At 38.6% G+C, this 18,576-nt stretch overlaps 3 protein-coding genes across 3 annotated transcripts; 2 read left to right on the top strand and 1 right to left on the bottom strand.

Annotated features, from left to right (window-relative positions):
- Nucleotides 1-51: 51 nt before the first annotated feature.
- Nucleotides 52-5,427, top strand: LOC139945600 (uncharacterized). The gene is made up of 9 exons (XM_071943007.1): nucleotides 52-175; nucleotides 409-481; nucleotides 863-937; nucleotides 1,527-1,629; nucleotides 2,287-2,376; nucleotides 2,615-2,678; nucleotides 3,032-3,098; nucleotides 3,525-3,651; nucleotides 4,652-5,427. Exons 2-9 carry the CDS (start codon nucleotides 415-417, stop codon nucleotides 4,743-4,745), a joined length of 687 nt encoding a protein of 228 aa, XP_071799108.1. The 5' UTR covers nucleotides 52-175; nucleotides 409-414; the 3' UTR covers nucleotides 4,746-5,427.
- On the bottom strand, nucleotides 4,792-13,793 carry LOC139945596 (EF-hand domain-containing family member C2-like). Its single transcript, XM_071943005.1, has 11 exons — nucleotides 13,599-13,793; nucleotides 12,591-12,779; nucleotides 12,138-12,288; nucleotides 11,390-11,616; nucleotides 10,616-10,975; nucleotides 10,098-10,236; nucleotides 9,321-9,629; nucleotides 8,613-8,809; nucleotides 8,095-8,228; nucleotides 7,232-7,522; nucleotides 4,792-6,546 (listed from the first exon to the last, which is right to left on the bottom strand). Exons 1-11 carry the CDS (start codon nucleotides 13,638-13,640, stop codon nucleotides 6,342-6,344), a joined length of 2,244 nt encoding a protein of 747 aa, XP_071799106.1. The 5' UTR covers nucleotides 13,641-13,793; the 3' UTR covers nucleotides 4,792-6,341.
- Nucleotides 13,794-14,342: 549 nt separating this feature from the next.
- LOC139945602 (uncharacterized) lies at nucleotides 14,343-17,811 on the top strand. The gene is made up of 2 exons (XM_071943011.1): nucleotides 14,343-15,311; nucleotides 15,795-17,811. The coding sequence occupies exons 1-2, from the start codon at nucleotides 14,879-14,881 to the stop codon at nucleotides 15,917-15,919; spliced, it is 558 nt and encodes a 185-aa protein (XP_071799112.1). The 5' UTR covers nucleotides 14,343-14,878; the 3' UTR covers nucleotides 15,920-17,811.
- Nucleotides 17,812-18,576: the final 765 nt, after the last annotated feature.

Genomic DNA, 18,576 nt, shown 5'->3' with positions numbered 1-18,576 from the left:
CAGCTGAGACTTAAAAAGCTGGTAACCCCAACAAATTGACACTGTTTTGATGCGCGTACTACCAGCGATTTACGGTCGTCAAGCACTAAATCAAAGCGCAAGATTTGTCAACGTCGTCTGCTCACACTGAAAAACCGAACTCAAAAGTTTTATTTTCTCAATTTGCTTTTATCAGGTGATAATGTTCACAATAAATATTTTATAAAATTAGTATCCTCAATTGAAATGTTGCCTTTATTTTATATCCCTATACTTTAACGAGATTGGCTTCAAGTAACGTTTGTAAGCTGAAAAAAAGTTGCCGTCATTGACATTGTTCAGTTTCCGGACAATACAAATCAGCGATTTTCAACTTTCTTCTGTATTTGTTTTGCCAACTAAATAACTATTTTGCCCTTTTCTTGTTAGCTCATCATGGCAGATGTGGGGCCAGGTTTTCACTTTGATGTCATCAAGAATAGTATAAAAGATCTCCAGCAAGGTACTGTATTTTCCCCCCTTTTTACCAGGATACGCCCATCATAATCTCGGTTCGGGCCACTCCCAGCATGCCCAGGAAAATTGAATAACTTCAAACAACAGCAAAATAATAAACAAATAATAAGGTCTGTCAATGTTGATTGAAGACTAAGTTTGGGGTAACCCTTTTCTTCTAATTCTAAGCTCAAGGCTGTGTTTGTGGTAAGCCATGAACATGTATAAATAAGCAGTTTTGAATGTTGAACTATTTCATTTTTATGATCATGAAGAAATTGTGGAGTAGAGAGGGTCTTGCATTGTTTATATTATGCAAAAGCTGGATGGTTCGAGTCCCACAAGTGACTTAGTTTTGATAACAGTAACACCCTTATCTATCCAACAGAAAAGTTAAGGAATGAGCGAAAGCTGTCCGAAGCAAGAGCAAGGAGGAGATCTCTGGAAAGCAAATACGAAGCAGGTATCTCAATTTAATTTATGGATCAGAAAAGTATAAGTTTTCTTTGTGTTAACTCTACATCTGAATTATCTGGTCTGCAAAGTGTCCTTTGGAAACATCACACAAACTTAAGAAGACAGGGAAGACATTTAAGTTTAGATATGGGAGGAAAACCTCTCTTGGGAAAACCCCAATAAATCCACATGCAAGAGTTTAAAAGCAGGGACAGAAACCACTGAGCAAACCTGACTGACCCATCCCTCTTTTATGATTAAAAAACATCACTTGTTTTGAAGACAGAAAATTGGAAAGATTGATTCAATGGCTGTATCTTCCCTTTAAATCCCTTATGAGGCAGGTGAGTTTTACCTAGTGAGTCAGCACCTGTGGTAAACATGAATGTTATAAATTATTGTTAATCAATGCTAGTTATTTCACTGTCTGATTCCGAATCTTATGGGGGCGTCTTATGATTCATGTTCTTAAAGGCACTGCACACTGATGGTAATTAATTTTAATGTGCAAAGACTTAAATCAAACAGTTTAAAGGGGCTTTACAATTTTTTTGTATAATGAGTTGGAACTAAAAATTTGTTTCTCTTCTTTATAGCTTTGAGCAAGTACAACGCTGCACAAGAGACAAATCAGAAGATGACGGACACCTTAAAGGTGACCCAATTTAAGGTACTTCAATCTCAAGCTGCTATCGAATGGTAGGTTGCTCTTCACTTCCACCATAAACCATTAAGAGCTGCAGTCAGCTGATTTCTGTTTGTTTTGTGTTATATAGCTTAAAAATGATCAACAATTTTGCATACTTGGTGTAGTTTCCCTTTTTTCTTTTTTTTTGCAAAAACAAAGTTGATGGTATGGTCTGCAGAGTAGTTTTTAAAAGAGCATCGAACACAAGCTCTCGTGTTTCTGATAAGCTGCAGAGGGTTTGAGTTCTGGTCTTGGTCCAGGGCCCAATTTCATAGAGCTGCTAAGCACACAAATTTGCGTAGCATGAAATTTCTTCCTTGGTTAAAACAGGATTACCAACCAAATTTCCACATGATTTTCAGGATAAGCAAACAACAGCTTATTACCAGTAACAAGCAATATGCAACAAATAGAAATTTTGTTGGTAACCCTATTTTTATCAAAAAAGAAATTTCATACTAAGCAAATTTTCGTGCTTAGCAGCTCTATGAAATTGGGCCCCTGTCTTAATTGCTAAGCAAAGATGGCTGTAACAAAATTCACTATGGTAATATTGACAACTCATCCTAAGATAAAAAATGATCTAAGTGCTTTGTGGAATCCAGCCCAGGACATTTAAGTTCTTTACTGAATGAAAGGCTTCAGGATTATTTTGTCTTTGATTTCAGTCAGCATAATGCTAACCAGGAGGTAGAGAACAGAATTGCTCACATCAAAACAGCTTTCAAGAATGAAGAAGCTCGACAACTTGAAGAAACGTAAGGGTTTCAGCAACTCATAAGTATAATGTATATGGGAGTTTATAAAAGGTTTGGAGGATAGTAACATTCTTCAAAATTAACTCACAGGGGAGTGGTTAAGCTTATTGTATTAAAAGGGGCCCTCTATTGTTGCCTCTGTGTGTTTCTAATTTTACTTTTCATGGCTTTGTGAAGGCTGAACAAAATAGAGGGGTGAAAATTAAGTAAATATTATAAACCTTTTTTTTTTTCTCAGTGAAAAGTTTAAAGAGAAACTGGCCGGTCTGGCTGAAATGTTTCACAATGGAAAAGACTTTTATGTAAGTACACCTATGAAGCATAATTTAACTTATTTACTGTGATAAATGTTATACATCAGACTCAACCAAAGCTGAAAATCCTTGAATGTTCAACAGAAACTCTGAGTTACAAAACGAAATCTGAACTGAAATCTCAAATCTTTACAAATCCATAAATAAAACAATACAACAAAAACTTCCTTTTTTTTACTCAAGTCCTTAAAAAAATCTCATGGTAATTGAATTATGAGGATAATTTATAACCAAGAGTGATACTTTGTTGGATCAAAAGTTAAACAACTGAAATTAAACATAGCATGTAGTTATTAGTAAGGTAATTTGTTTTTTATTGTTTGTTTTGTTGATTTGACCAGCTTGATCATTCACTTCAAGCAGAGACAGGGATGGTAAAAGCAGATCAAAAAGATATCACTCAGAAAGGTAGGAACTCAATTTGGGACCTGTCATAATATTCATTAGCGCAGATAGCACTGATAGCTAGATGAATTTAGTGAAGACTGTGAAGGATTGTTCAGTTTTAGATGTGAGATGAAACCCCAATAGAGAAACAGATGGGAAAGAAAAACCAAATCCACAAGGCAACGTTCTGGTCGAAGGTGGGAATCGAACCAGGATCAACAGAAGCAAAAGGCAGAGAAAGAAACCACTGAGCCAACCTGGCCCCAATATTGTTTTCATTTCAGTCAATCAATCAGATTCCTTGGTGGAAATAAACTCCAATCCACAAGCAAGGCTTGTTGGTCTCAGGTTAGATTTGAACCAGGGTCCACAGAGGTGAAAGGCAGTTAATAATAATAACAAACAATTCCATCCAACCTGATCCCCACTATTGTTTTTTTATTGCAGTCAATCAGACAGACTCTCAAGTGGAGAAGCTCCAAGGAGTGTTTGAAGCCTTAGAGATTGTCGCCAGGAAGCAGGACAGAGCAACTGAACTCTCAGAGATACCTCTGGAACTCCAGTATCTAACGCTGTAAGTAAGATTAGTAAGCTTTTCTTGAGGTAGTGAGAAGACATTGAACTTTATAATAATCCCATACACCTCAGCACAAGCAGTTGCACAAACATTCATCTGAAGAACAGGGCCCAATATCATAGAGCTGCTAAGCACAAAAATTTGCTCAGCATGAAATGTTTGCCTTTGATAAAAACAGGATTACCAACCAAATTTCCAAGTGTTTTTCAGAATAACAAAACAACAGCTGAATCAGTAATAAGCAATACACAACTAATGGGAACTTGGTTGGGAATCCTGTTTTTATCAAGGAAGAAATTTCATGCTAAGCAAATTGTTGTGCTTAGCAGCTCTGTAAAATTGGGCCCTAAACAAAAGCCATTTTGAGATATAGTGGGCACAATACTATGACACTGTTAAGTTTTGGTCAATTTGTCTGTACATGTATACAGTACATGTACACCAACACCAACAAACTGTGCAACCCTATTCCCGCCATATTTCCAAAAGCCAAATGTGTTTTTAAGACGTCAAGATTTATCTCACCACTGTCTCTTCCAATTACTACACCTTCTACCATAGTTGCAATTCATGTACCCATACATTTCTTGAATACAATGTACCCATAAAACCTCAAACCCAAAACTCCACAAATCAAACAGGCCTTGAGTTTCATTCTTGAAGGGACATGCCATTTTTCTTCTGATAATAAGGGTACATAGTTCTACTAGGATAAAGTATACTTGTATTGGAACATTGCAAAGGGCACCACAGCAGAAACCACTGAGCCAATCTGACTACCCTTTAGTCAGTGCAAATTCTGCAAATAAACATCTTGACTGAAATTGTTTCAAATGTGAATAAAGAAAAAAACGATACTTTTAAATGAGTTTCAACACACAGAGTATAATTATTCCAAGCACCCCTTAACAAGAGGCAAAGATAGCTTCATAAATATTTAAGATCACTCGAATAAGATCATATTTGATGTTTTGATTCAATTAATTTCGTCCTGCAGAGCGATGTTTGAAGAAGAAAGAAAGACGGTGGAAGATGAGCGGGCAAAGCTGAGAGAAAAACAGGAGTGCTTACTCACCCAACTTGAGAACTGATTTATGGTTAAAAGGAGTTACTTTATCAACCAACTGTTTGTACAAGTGGAGGCGTTGACGGGGTTGTGAATATTTTCACAACTGATATCAAAACATCGATGGGTAAAATGTTGTACAATGAAAACAGTGCAGTGAGTTGTAATATTTTTTAGACAAATGAAAGAGTAGATTTTTTTTTTCTGAAGGTTTAATAGACTCTTAGGTGCCAAGTTATCCTGAAAAAAAAACCCTGTGCATTCATCCAAATTATCGTCAACGTTATCTAAAATTGTCTTTGCAGTCCTGAATAGTTAAAACTAGATGGAAAATGAGCATCTCTACAAATCTTTTGTTGTTTAGATAAAGCAGAATTTATTTGGATGGAAATGAAAAATTACACAATCGAAAAATCATAAATTTATTAACAACTCTACCTCTTTTAACTCACAAATAAAACAAAAAAAAGAATTGCATTTTGGATTATGTTATGTATAGAAACTCAGTGCTTTTATTCAAAATTCTGGACGGAATCAGTTGGGAAACAGGATATTGAGACTTCTAAAAACTGTTACATTCTTTCATATACATGTACATGTAGTGGCATTAAATGACCTGCAATCTATTAATATCTATTAATACGGAACAAAATACAGCAGTGAAGTTTCTGGCAGCACCCAAGTTTGAGTATAAAAGCTTTACACAATAGAGGTGCACCTTGAACAGGACGAAACTAGAGAGGGCGCTATCATGTAGATGATACCAGGCTGTTGGTGTACCGTGAGATGCCTTGACTTTACTGTGCTTTCCACTGTTTTAGTTTGATTTTTAATGCATTCCAAATGGCCTGTTGCCAATTGATATTCTATGTACACATTCCGTCCACCGCTGTTTAAATATTAAGAGTTACAAAGTTTACTTTATCTTTTCATAAAATACTTTTGGAAACTTCATGTTCAAGGATAACAAGCGTTTTGTAACGGCTTTAAAAGTGTTCACAAGTTATAATTGCTGTTTTAATGACGTTAACTTTTTGCAATAGTTCTTATGGACAATAATATTTAATGAAATGAAGACTTTCTGCTTACTTTACAAAAAACTCTAAACTTTTTGAACTGTATATACAAATGGAATACAAGGATGTTTTATTTATCTTGTAAAATTTCAAAATTTAAAGGGCGAAAAAGAAGACAAAATTCCCCAATAAACCGAATTTCAAATTCGATAATATGTATTTGACTTATTGTTACACTGTAATGTTACACTGACTGTCATATGCCATGGTCCCCATCTTTGCAAATGTAGGATTTACTGGTGTCAAAAAGTTTCAATTCAGTCGGGATTTGTTATGAATATTCATAAGTAGTCTGGTGCTTTCTTAAAATATGCATGACAGTTCTTCACCAATCATTGGTCAGGATTCCAGATTCCACTGAAGGGCCCACTGAATTCAAGCCAAAAACTCGGCACAAATACAAGTTTAGAAATCAGAGAAGACCTATCAAACAAATCCTGATTGCATTAGCCTTATTGTTACATAAACCTATTTCCAACACCCCCCCCCCTTGTTTAAATTCCCCACTTTATAAATACCACCAAACATGCCCACGTTCACTCACTCTAAGACTGATCCGGGAATAATGTGTTCAACAGTGCAGCGTAGTTCACTCGTAGTACACTGTCCCTCTTCTCCGATCCCGTCCAAGCCTCGTCAATCTTGGTCGGGGGAGGGGCGTACTGGGGTAGGGTAACCGCATTATCTCTCCAGTTAAGGAACCCAACAAACATCACATAATTGACTTTGCCTTCGGCATTCTTCTCCATTCTGAAAAGAGGAAACGAAAACGGATATTCAGTCACATAAACCCGCGACTAATGAACCATCCTGTTTGTGTAAAGTTTAATTTGGCAAGTACACTTAAACATGATCAGTAGACACACAACAATGGAGGTTAAATACACAGCTCAAGTAACCATGTGTGTTCAGGCTTGTATGTTTTGGTTGCCATAAAACCCACGGGACACCCAAAGGCATCCACACCTTTCAGAGAGTTCAGTTAATCTAATAAAGCTGAGATTTACACCCTTCTTCTTATTTCCGCATTTTGCAATGAAGTGGTGTGTCGCGGCAGCGCGGATAAGAGCACCGGACTCAAATTCTGGTGTTTCTCATCAGCAGAGTGTGGGTTCAAGTCCCAATCAGTGCCTTGCTCAATTCAAGGACACAAGTGTCATGACCAAGAATCAAACCCAAACTCGATCTGCTGCTGACGGACAACACCAGAACTTGGGTTCGGTGAACTAGACCGCTCCGCCACGAGATGCCACAAAACACACTTAGATATCTGTCTGACTAAAACAGCTTGAAATTTAAAGGAATAAGAAAATACTGCCTCAGGCAAAAATATCTGTTCTCAGTTTTTGATGAGAAAAAAACAAAAAAAAAACAGACTGATCATCTAAACTGCTGAAAGTCAGAGCACAAGGAACATATAGGAGAAAAACCTCACCTGAACAGCAAAGCTCTGACCAAGTCGTCGGGCAAAGGCAGATGGAAGGCCCGGCAAGTCTTTCTTACGAGCTCAACATCCACAAATCCAGACCTGTCTGTATCGTATGACGACAAGCCCTCGACCAGCTTAGCAAAGTTCTCAAAGTTGCTTCGACGAAGTTGTTCTTGGACGACGGACACCAAGCCTTCGAGGGGCATCTTCTCATCCTGGCTGTCACTGTAGTAACGAGCCACCGTCATGATCTCATGCTCACTCAGGTTTGAACCGCCAAGTTGCACCATTAGGTTTCTATTGAAAAAAGTTAGGAAATAGATTTATTTTGACTTCAAGGATACTAATAGCTTAGTTCAGCTTAGTACAGTCAATCATTGTTATTAAAGAGCCCTGTTATGAAGAGGTTCTGCTTATAAAGTGCAAATTCTTAAGTCGCGTATCTGATTTCTACTTTGTGTTTCTTTAGTTTGATGTCCTCGTATAGCAAACTTTCTGTTGTAAAGAGGTAAACATGGCAAGTACTATCAACATTTTTATAACAAGAGTCGATTTTATAGAATTATGAACACTTGTTGGACTTTGCTAAGCTTGTTAAGAGAATGAAGCCCAGCACCGGCGGTCATGTTGGTAAACATGTACCCCTTAAATTGGCGGTCATCGCTGACAAACAAATGAAACATGCAAGCATCGCGTACAACAATCGGCCAATGATAGGTCTTTACTGAACTCAGTTAGGGGGCTGGGTGGGTCAATGGTGCGTCAAATGCAAGGGGTATATTTACTTGAAGAGAGTGTATGAAAATTCAACCAATAAATCTGTATGCAGTAATAGGGTAGCCTTTTTTATTTTTATTTATGTAACTTACCTGAACAAGTCGTACTCCAGTTTACCAGTTCCCTCTGGGTCATTTCTCTTGAAGAACTCTTTAATTTGTTCCATGTTCCGTGATGCAATCTGGCCCAACTTCTGGACGATCAGATTGATGTCAGAAACGGGCATCTGTTAGAAATCAAACACAAAACAACTCAAATTAGGGTTATTAATGACATAATAAAACAGTTCGGTGTTCAGTCTAGCAAAGCCCAGTCTCTTTGAGTTGGAAGTTTCAGTCAAACTTGAAAAAGTTAGTATTTTTATGTAAGACAATTTCTTGGACAATTGACGGCACTTTTCCTGATTGGAAAATTGAATTTAAGGCATACTATATGTATGAATGTGAGCATAATATGTCCTATCTCTGCCTCTTTTTATATCCGTTAACAAAAGAAAAGAAAAGAAAAGGAAAATCGAAAAATTGCTAGTTTATAATTTAACTTTTTTTCCTTCATATCTTTTACACTACAATCTTTGCTCTTCAGCCAGCCACAACAATATAAGACTCACCTCTCCAGCGTGTTTCTCCATGTAGCGGAATGCATACTCATCAGCGTCAATCAAGATAAACATGTGATTGTGGAAGTTGACTCGACTACCAACGTACAGCTCTTTGGCGAGGTAATACTCGGAGAGCTCCGTGCCGAAGCGTTCCTGGTTCGGTTTCTTGATACGGTTACGCTCCAAGAACTTGCCACCGATTATGCCTGGATTTAAACAAAACACCAATATTGAAATCCAACATACGAGACTCAATCCACTTTTAAATGATTGCACTTTTAGATCAAGTCACAAAATATTGTAATAGATGTTAAATTTGCTTTGGGACTTGAGAAAGTATCGAGTAACCATTGCTAGATCTACAATTGATGTGCGGGTTTCATTTAATTTCATTTGAATTTATTTTGGTTCTGAAGCCAAGATCTCTCAGAAAAGCGAGCTTAATCACTGCCCTAGCCACGAATCCAATGGAGAGAAGACAAGGAAGAAGTTTCAGTTTTAGATGTGGGAGGAAACCCCTGAAAATTATTCCAGTGAAAACACCGCAGTCAGGCAGGGACTGAAAACCTACTCCACATAGTGCCCCAGTGGGTTTAGAACTGGGGTCCCAGAGGTCACCAGAGGGCAAGGTATAACACCACTTACAAAACCAACTATAAAATGGTTATAAGATTTAACAAACACAAATAACATCACCAAACAACTTTGTAAACTTACCCGAATTGCGAACTGGAGGCTCAAAGACAGAAATAGTGTCATCAGAAAGGAAGTACGACATAATGAACCTTCGGTCAATATCAATTGGCTTGGTAGTGTCAAGTCGGCAGACGAAACGCAGAACATTGCTGTCAAGTCCATGCCTGTCCTTTTCCATGAACTTGATGAAGTCTCGTCTTGGCGGCTTGGGTAGGAGTCCCATGCATGAACATAAGGAATCTTCCTCAGAGCCGAACCCAGTGTATGGCGGCCACTCGCGCTTCATCCCTGGTGAAGGCTCACCCCTGTAATTCAGTGGTGTGAATGCGGCTGAAAAAAAAAAAAAATAATAAATTATTTTTCTGAAATTTTGAGTTCACAATATTAATAGCACTCACATTTGCCATTTATTTTAGTAACACTCAAGGTGCTTCAACTTTCAGTGTTTCCTGCAAGGTATACGGAGCTAATTTTGAAGTGCGACACCAAATCCCTTACATGGCACCATGTTGGTTTACAAGGTGCTGTGGCGCAATATGCAGCCAATCAATCAGGAACACCGGGATGCACCCCCTTCTTTTTTCAAAGAGTGCAGTTTTGTTTGCATTACACAACACATGGGACCAACGGCTTTACGCCCCATTCAAAGGACTCAAACCCACACTCTGCTAGGCAGAAACATCAGAGCTTGAGTCCGGTGATCTTATCTGCTCAGCCATGAGGGGCCTTGGTAATAGTGATTGATTTTGTTACATGATAACAACAAATCAATCCCATTTAAAGCACAACAATACTTACTGACGCCATACTTGGAGCGGTAGTATTCCTTAGTGAAGTCATCGCAGTCACAGAGAGTCAGTTTGCGACCCCACATGTTGATCTCAGTCCCAATCTTAAGATCATTTTCTTTGTAGTACTCTGTGTGGACTGCACCAGTCTGAAAACGAAGCAAGTATGAATATGTTAAAGATCAACTTTAACGAAAGTAACATCATGGTTCTTTTGGTTTGTGTTCAATGATTTACATACAATTTAGAACAAAACTCAATCAAAATGTTTTCTAACTGCAAAATAAACCACACTTTGAATGATCAGTATCATGCTGGTTCTTCAGGGGTCTTAGATCTGGGCACAATTTCATGGCTCTGCTTACAGCCCAACTCCGCTTACTGTGCAGATGCAGACTTAATGCGCTTGCTGTGTAAGTTAAGTATGTCTAGTAATGTGGAGTACACAAATGCGAAAATTCCCTGCTAACCCATGAAATATACGCTTAGCACCGAAATCGAAATTGGCCCAAGATTAAAAAAATTTACCTTAAGACTGTCCAAGATGTATCGTCCTCCATGACCCATGGGTCCGAAGACGTTGAGCACCGTACGTCCCGTCACCTCACCAGGCTGCCTCAACGGCTCCGGTCCACTCATCGGCAGACGAGCTCTGCGCAAGAACATCGGCGTTGCGTCACGCCCGGAGTTAGCCGGGATGACTTCCTTAACTTCCATGGTGTCGTCGGCCAGAAAGTAATGAAGAATCATCTCGCGAGAATCGCCGAACATGTTGTCCTTGTCATTCCAGTAGCAGTAGAAGCGTAGAACGTGGCGGTCGTGATCCAAGAACTGCTTGAGAGTGTCCACTTTCTCGTAAGGACGGAGAGGCTGCTGAGATTCGTCAATCTGTAATGATTAAAAAGGATTGAAGTTTAACTTTGGAGTTTGCCCCTGCAGCCGATTTCACGAAACATGAGGATTAATCCTATCTCGATAACTCGTCCTAAATTAGGATGGGTTCAATGGGTTCAAATGTCTATTGTTACTTAACTTACCCTAAGTCCCAAGATTGATCATAAGATAGAAAGATTTGGTGAAATCGAAGGCAGGCCTTGAACTTTGCTCTTGAAAGGGCACACCAATTTTTATGTGGTAAGAGACACTTCTATTATATGGGGAAAAAAGTTTGTATGTGGAAACTTGCAGAGAGGGCACCAAAGCAAAAGCACAGTGCACCACAGCAACTGCTGTGGGTGCATTGGGGTATTTAAGAGGCGCTTTAATTTGTTCCCGTCCAAAAACTCATAAATGTAGTCTTACCCCTTTTCTAAAGTTGGTATAAGGGTCATCTGGAGTTTTGGTTTCTGGTGGATTCACACGGACACCCGTCTTTCTCAGGAAGTTATAAGTGAACTGGTCACACCCAGTGATCTTGAAGGTGCGTCCATACAGCATGATTTCTGTACCGATGTTAAAGTGTTCCATGGTGTAGAACTGGTCGTCGTTTGGAGGTGGGAGGGGAATCCTGTGTCGTCTAATGAGTGTACCTAATTGAAAGAAATTTCAAGACGGAAAAAAATTAGTACAAAAAGCAAAAACGTACAGTATTGAAATACCATTCTCAATCTAATATTGTTCATTACTATGGTAACTCAACAGCCAAACTGTTGGACTCTGATTATGATCCTATGTAGAAGCATGATAAGTTTACTAGTGCAATCCTCAGTCCACCATACAGTTTAGTTACTCAACATCCAAACTGTTTGACTCTGATTTATATTGTGGTCTATTGCCTGATCCCATGTTGCATTATCAGTTTCCTAGTCCTCAGTCCATCACCATACAGTAACTCACAAAACCCAAGCAGTTGGACTTTGATTATGATGGTATACCTGATCCAATGTAAAGCATAACCAGTTTACAAGTGCAGTCTAAAGTCAAACACCATTCATTAACTCAACGCCCAAACTGTATAATGTTTTTATTGGTGCAGCCCTCAGCCAAATAGAATCAAACAAAAACAAAGTTGGATTTGATGGGTTTTAGATGGTTAGGGTTCTTAATTTACCTTGAGGTATGCCGCTGTTGCTGACCTGAGGTTCAATCACTTGTATGGAGTCATCTTCAAGATACAAGTAGATCTTGCATTTGCGGATGCGGTATTGTTCCTCGGACTTCTCATGCACTGCTTCTTGGAAGAATGCATCAAAACGTAGAACCTGAGAGGAAAAAAAAAAAAAAAAATTGCAACCCTAGTAAATATATGGAAAAATAAATAAAATTCCTAGATAGTGTTGTCGCTTCGGTGTCAGGACTCTTCGTACCTGTTTTCCTGTTCCTCCTATTTTTAAACTTGACATTTCTGTTTTATCCTCCCAGGTGGTACTTTCATCCACAGTTACCGGTGTTTGTTACTTTAACTGTTCTAGTATCATTGGGTTTTATTCTTATAGAACAACTTCTTCTAGTTATTTCTTTTTTGTAAACAATACAATGATTTAGCTCATCAAGAATATTTTACCTGTCTGTCGAATGCAACCCAAGCCGGTGCAGCGTTTCCCTGTCCTTGTGGAATCTTACTGTGCTGAGCTTTGGCTTTCTGTCCGAGTAGCCTTTCACCACCGATACCCGACTTGGTTTCTCCAACCCACATGGAGACATTGTTACTTTGATCAAATTGGTGCGACTTGTGGAATTTCTCTTGTCCAAGCTAAAGTTGGGGGAAAATAAACAAAAATAAATGATTAAATAAGACAAAATTGTAAAAGATTATGTCAAACATGACTTGCGTTTGCAAGACTTTTGTCGGCCACTTCGAATTCGTACAAAAACAAAGTCTGTATTGTGTTCCAACTGGTGGGTAGATCCCAGCTATTTGTTACGGGTATGATGGGCTAGTTATAGTGTGTGTGTGAATGAGAGAAACACAACAATGTAACTCCCTTTGGTGTTTATTGAAGTAAACAACAACTTTGGTCTTGGACTTTTGAGTGGAGCAAGTTCATAAAAACACATTTAAAACCAAATAATTATCAAGGAATGATTCAAAGTAGGACAAACACTCATCATGCTCATGACATTTTTATAAATAAAATTATATAAGCAAATTATAAATAGCAATGTTACATGCAGTTTTCGACACAAACAAATATTTTTATTATTTAATAATAAAATAGGCCCTATTTAATTTAATTTTTGTTTTGTTTATTATAATTAATAATATTAATAATTATTATAATAAACTAATATTTTTGACAATGACAATCTGCAAATATAAAAGTACAAATCAAACAAAAGGCACGAACATGGACAGGAAACTATATAAAAACAAATGACCAATTTCTAAATTCCACTTTCAAAAGTTCAAAATCAAAGTGCCCCCATTTTCAAGAAGTTCTCATGAGTAGCGCAACTCGTGCAGTGTCACAAACTGTCATGCACTGTCTTTACACCGCACAGATTGAATAGAGAGTTTTTAAATTTCAGAGTAATCAGAAAACCTAAAAACCTGAATGCAAACTGTATTTACCTTCCTGTCAAAGCTGTTTCCGGGTAGGAATGGCAGCGACATTGTACCGGCTGTCGTCTTATATCTAAAACCGTAAAAAATGTATCTCTCTTTTGCTGATAACGAAATAAATTGATGTGTTTTGCCGCTTGAAGCTAAACTCTCCGTCCCGATACCGTGATAGCTGTTGACATGATGTTACGACGGGATTGTTCGTTGTTGCTAAGCGCGGGGTCAAAGGTAGCTCGATCCCCGGCAACGTCATAACTTCAAAGTGCGCCCTCATCGCCGGCTGCCTGCCATGTGTGTCAGAGGCGCGGCGCTCTCGCAACGGCAGTGGTGTAAAAGTACAATAATTATTCAAACATCTTGAAGACGACAAGCAGTGAAAAACTCTGAAGTTTTTTTAACCAAGATTACGCTTTTAGTCTTAAATTCTGTCACACATGGGAAATTATGGGCTGAAGATTCAAAAGAGGGCACTTTAAAAATATAAGTTTACAAACCGATGGGGTGTATGGGGGGGGGGGGGCAGTTTTTCCGGTGTGGGATTTTTGCACAAACTAGCCAGTGTTAAGCTTCATTATTCAGAAAATAAAATCGCACAACTTTGGTCCTGGTAGTTCAAATAATATACGCGAGATCTAGACTGGACTGGTGAAACTGTTGTATCAGAGTGTGGACATAGACAAGGTCAACCACTTCCCGTATTGATATTAGGTCGCTTCATAACCGGATATAGAAGACCTTTTGGAATTCCTATCCACCATACCACCCCATAATGAGTTCAAAGCCTACAATGTATACGAATAAAATAGTAAACTTGCGGCTATATACAACCATGTGAACAATATCTTTTATGAGGAGTGTTGCCTGAAAAGGGCCGATGTGGTCTCGACGTTTCGAACAGTTGGCTTCGCCCGTCTTCAGGAGAAGTTGCTTTTGGTGACTGCATGTGTTTTAAGTGAGTGTCGTACAGAACACTGATTGGGGAATGATTACCTTATGTATCGAACAGAGGAAGAATCAGTGACCATGATTTTGCCCACTCGTGTATTGTGACAACCGAGCAAGCAAAGAAGGACATGACGCTGCATATGGCCGTAACCACATGCCTACTTTGACTTTCGCAATATATAATAATGAGGAAGTGATTTTCACGGATTATGTGTTGACTTGTTGCACTGTTTTAGTTTACACAGGTCTGCAACAAAGAGTTGAAAGAACCTTCCTATACTTCTAGGGATTTTGTAGACAGGTTCACGGTGTAAAATCAACATAGTCTCTATTCAAGTCACAAAATGGTCTTCGATCAGAAGATTTACGTTGCCAACACATCATCAGAGAAGATCTACGTCCGAACGACTTACGAGAAATGGCAGCAACTAAAGTTCTCAACCGAGGTGAAGCTCATGTCACAAGGGGCAGTGGGTGGCGGGTTGAACTTCGAACAGATGCGGGACATGACTGAGGGTTTCACGGCCTTAGCACCCCACCACACCATCAAGATGATCGGGTCATTTTTCTCTGCTGAGGTGGACTCACCTCACGAGAAGAATGCTGCCACTACGGCGGGAGGAGGAACGACGACTGAATCGAAGACTATCATCAGCCGGAACCTGCGCGTACCGAACGCGCACTCGATCATCGTGACGTCACAGCACACGGTGCAGGTTGTTCGGAGTGGTGCTAAATGGAAGAAACAATGCAAGGAATCGTGCAATTACATAATCCGTGAGTCGCTTGAATCTTTTTAGTTGGCAAGTTGATTTAGGGTTGAACAAAACAATTACTATAGTTGGGATTTGAACCAACGACCTCCTCTAAATCGGTGCTCTAACAACTGAACTATCTAACTCTATGGAAACTTTTCTAACACTGAAATTATAATAAAAGCTGGTACAGTGACGACTCTATGCAACATCCTCAAAAATAAAAACAATACAATAGTCTGTACAAGCTGTGATGACGTCACGAGAAAAATGTTAGGAAAAAAAAAACATTTTGAAAACTGCGTGCAGTTGGCGAAAGTTTAAATTATGATTGACAGCTCCTTAAAAATATTACAACCTTTAAAGGTTGGCTGTTGGGCTACGGTGTGTTTTTTGGGCTATGGTGTGTGTTTATAAAAAAAAAAAAAAACATGTCAATAATAAACCCCCTAAAAACAAGACAAACACATTATTATCTCCTTTTTAAAATGTTTTGTTTTGTCAGGTGGTACGAAGCCTAGTCGTTCATGCTGGCAGAGGTTAGCTGGTAGGCAACCATCAGTTAGTAATACAAAGGCATGTGACGTATGCAAACGAGGGGAACCAGCGGCCACTGGAGGAACTATTTGAAGCAAACTACCCGGATGAAGAAGACACGAGTTTAGTTTCATTCTAAAAGGTTGTTATCTGAGATGTGTGCTTTCAATTTATTTTATGCCACCAAAAATGTTAAGTGATTTTATGGGTTCGAAGTCCAATAAAACAGAAAGACCACGGGCACGAGAGGGCGCTATGTCGTCTACCATGTCTACACAATAATGTAGGCAAGTATAATGTCCAAGCCCGTATACGTTGAGGATCACAAGGTCGAAAAAACCTCATTTCAATCTGTGATTCCTTTCAAAGATACGACGTGACCTATGTTATAATCTATAGTAGCCACATATACGATGTTCGTTTGTTTTTACACTAGTTCAATATTGCTGCCAACAACGAGTGGGCCTGGGTAGTTTTTCAATCTGAATTCCGCTTTTCATTTTGGACTTTGGTTATTACAACAGCATTATACCATCAATGGCAGATCAATGACTCTCTTGCATTGGCCACCATCGTTGATGAAACATGCACACGTGAAAGGCAATCATTGGCTAGAGTCGTGCATGCACGTACAGCGCGTAAAGGGATGCACTTTTCCCCTAGGTTCTCATCAAAGATGGCGGTTAATGACGTCATGTGCAATCCATATATTAAAACTCTTGCCTTATGCACATTTTATGGAAAACATAATATTTTTAAAGTGTATCAAAAAGTAAATAAGTGCTGACAATGGAGAGCTGATTGATATTAAACAACGTTTTGAGCAGTGGCGTAACTAGACATTTTCATTTGGTGGGGCAAGTGGGGGCAAAGATTAAATTTGGGGGGGGCCAAAGAAGTGCAAGATTAGTATTAAATATGTTAACTGATATATAGTTGATACACACCAATGCAGTTCTAAAACAGTCTATAGTCAGCATGTAACAAAAGATTGCGAAAACAACAAAATCTTAGAGAACATGTCATTTTGTATAAGATAAAACTTTTTGACTGTATAAAAGGATTAAATTACCAACTGTGGTCAACAAGTACCAATTTAGAGTTGTACACGGTATTCTCAACTAGGCTTTGTTGGTGTGTAAATACCCAAAACATAATAATATTAGGCCAAGTAAAAATAGAAAAATAGAAATGTTTAGCGTCCCCGCCCGCTTCCTTTTTACAGGACACCTCTTTTTTTTCTTAAGTTTTTTTATGCACATTTTTTTTTCTTTTTTTTTTTGAAAAAGGGTTATTTTAAATGATCTCAGCAAAAAAAAAAAAAAAATCTGAATGTCTTGTCTGAATACCTTGACTAAACTGTTTCATTAATGTTTTGTGTATTTAAGCAGCAGAAAAAAACCAGTTGATATTTGACATTCATGGCGACCACCTTGAAATAAAAAATAAAAAGCCCCTCCTCCTTCCTTATTTTTGAGAAACCCAGACACTAAACATGTTTCTTTTTTTACTCGGCCTTATTGTAACAAGTGTAAGCCAAAAATACAGGATCGAAATTGTGGGTGTTCTTATCACATTTTAGTTACGAAACGGATATTTAAAAATAATAGGCCTACCTCTCAATTGCACCGCTTGCTTCAAAGGAGAAGAAATGGTCTAAGCAACCTTTTTCGCTGGCCATTTTTGTGCTGTAGTAAATTTCTCTGTAGTGCATCTGACCATGGAGGTAGAAATTTCTACCTCCATGATCTGACTTTGTGTTTACGGAGCTATTGGTCTGCGTTCAGACCACCACGTATTTAACAGAACTTTGTCACATCCTGCACTCTCTGTAACCGCAAAACCACAACAAACATTTACCGCCAATACGATCGCGCGCGCGTTTCCACGCATTTTTCATGTTATAGTCCACATAGGGCCTACTGATAATGAATAAAAGTTTTCCGTTTTACGGCAGCATTTTATGCAGCCTTAAACGATTTATATATAAGACCTATAAGAATATACTTATCTCTGATTTCATATGGGGGGGCAAGAGGGGGGGGGGGGGCAAGGGTTCCGAGCGGGGGGGCGCCGGCCCCCCCTGCCCCCCCTCTGGTTACGCCACTGGTTTTGAGAAAATCCATCACTAAATTTTCCAAAATCAATCGCAATGAGTTTTGGAAGACGATTTCACTTGATCTTTGCGACGAAGTTACTCATTGCAAAACAACTTAAATAGCGATCACAATCTCGCGATGACTTGTTAGTGAGTAGTGAGTATGCTCTGATCCAGAAGACGATCAGAGCATACTGATCGAAACGTCGAGTTAAACCAACGGTTCTTTTCAGAACCACCCCAACTCATTTAGAGATAGTCATTACATGGTGTTACCGCAAACTCTTCTATGACTTGTTAGTGGTCGCAAAGTATAAGTTCATCACAACTTTATGACAAAATGCATGACTTTGTATGACAAAATGCATGACTTTGTGTTTAGAGTAAGACAACGAAAGTCATGTTGTAGTTAATCCTCAAATTAATGAGTAAAATTGCATTTTGTTTACTCTTTGCTGTGTTTTACTGTGATATTTGGGATACACACATCGCAGCTGCCTGATGACACCTTTCAGCGACCCAGCGACTGGTGCAGAGAGACACAATTGTTTAAATATAGAAAAACATTTAGTCAGTTACTTGACCTAAACTTATTGTATTGATATTGCATCCTCCACAATTTTGACAAATATTTCAGGCATTTAGAAATGAA

Source organism: Asterias amurensis, chromosome 12, assembly GCF_032118995.1.
Source record: "Asterias amurensis chromosome 12, ASM3211899v1".
Taxonomy (NCBI): domain Eukaryota; kingdom Metazoa; phylum Echinodermata; class Asteroidea; order Forcipulatida; family Asteriidae; genus Asterias; species Asterias amurensis.
Note: the sequence above shows the minus strand (reverse complement) of the source record. Positions and strands in the feature narration are given on the sequence as shown.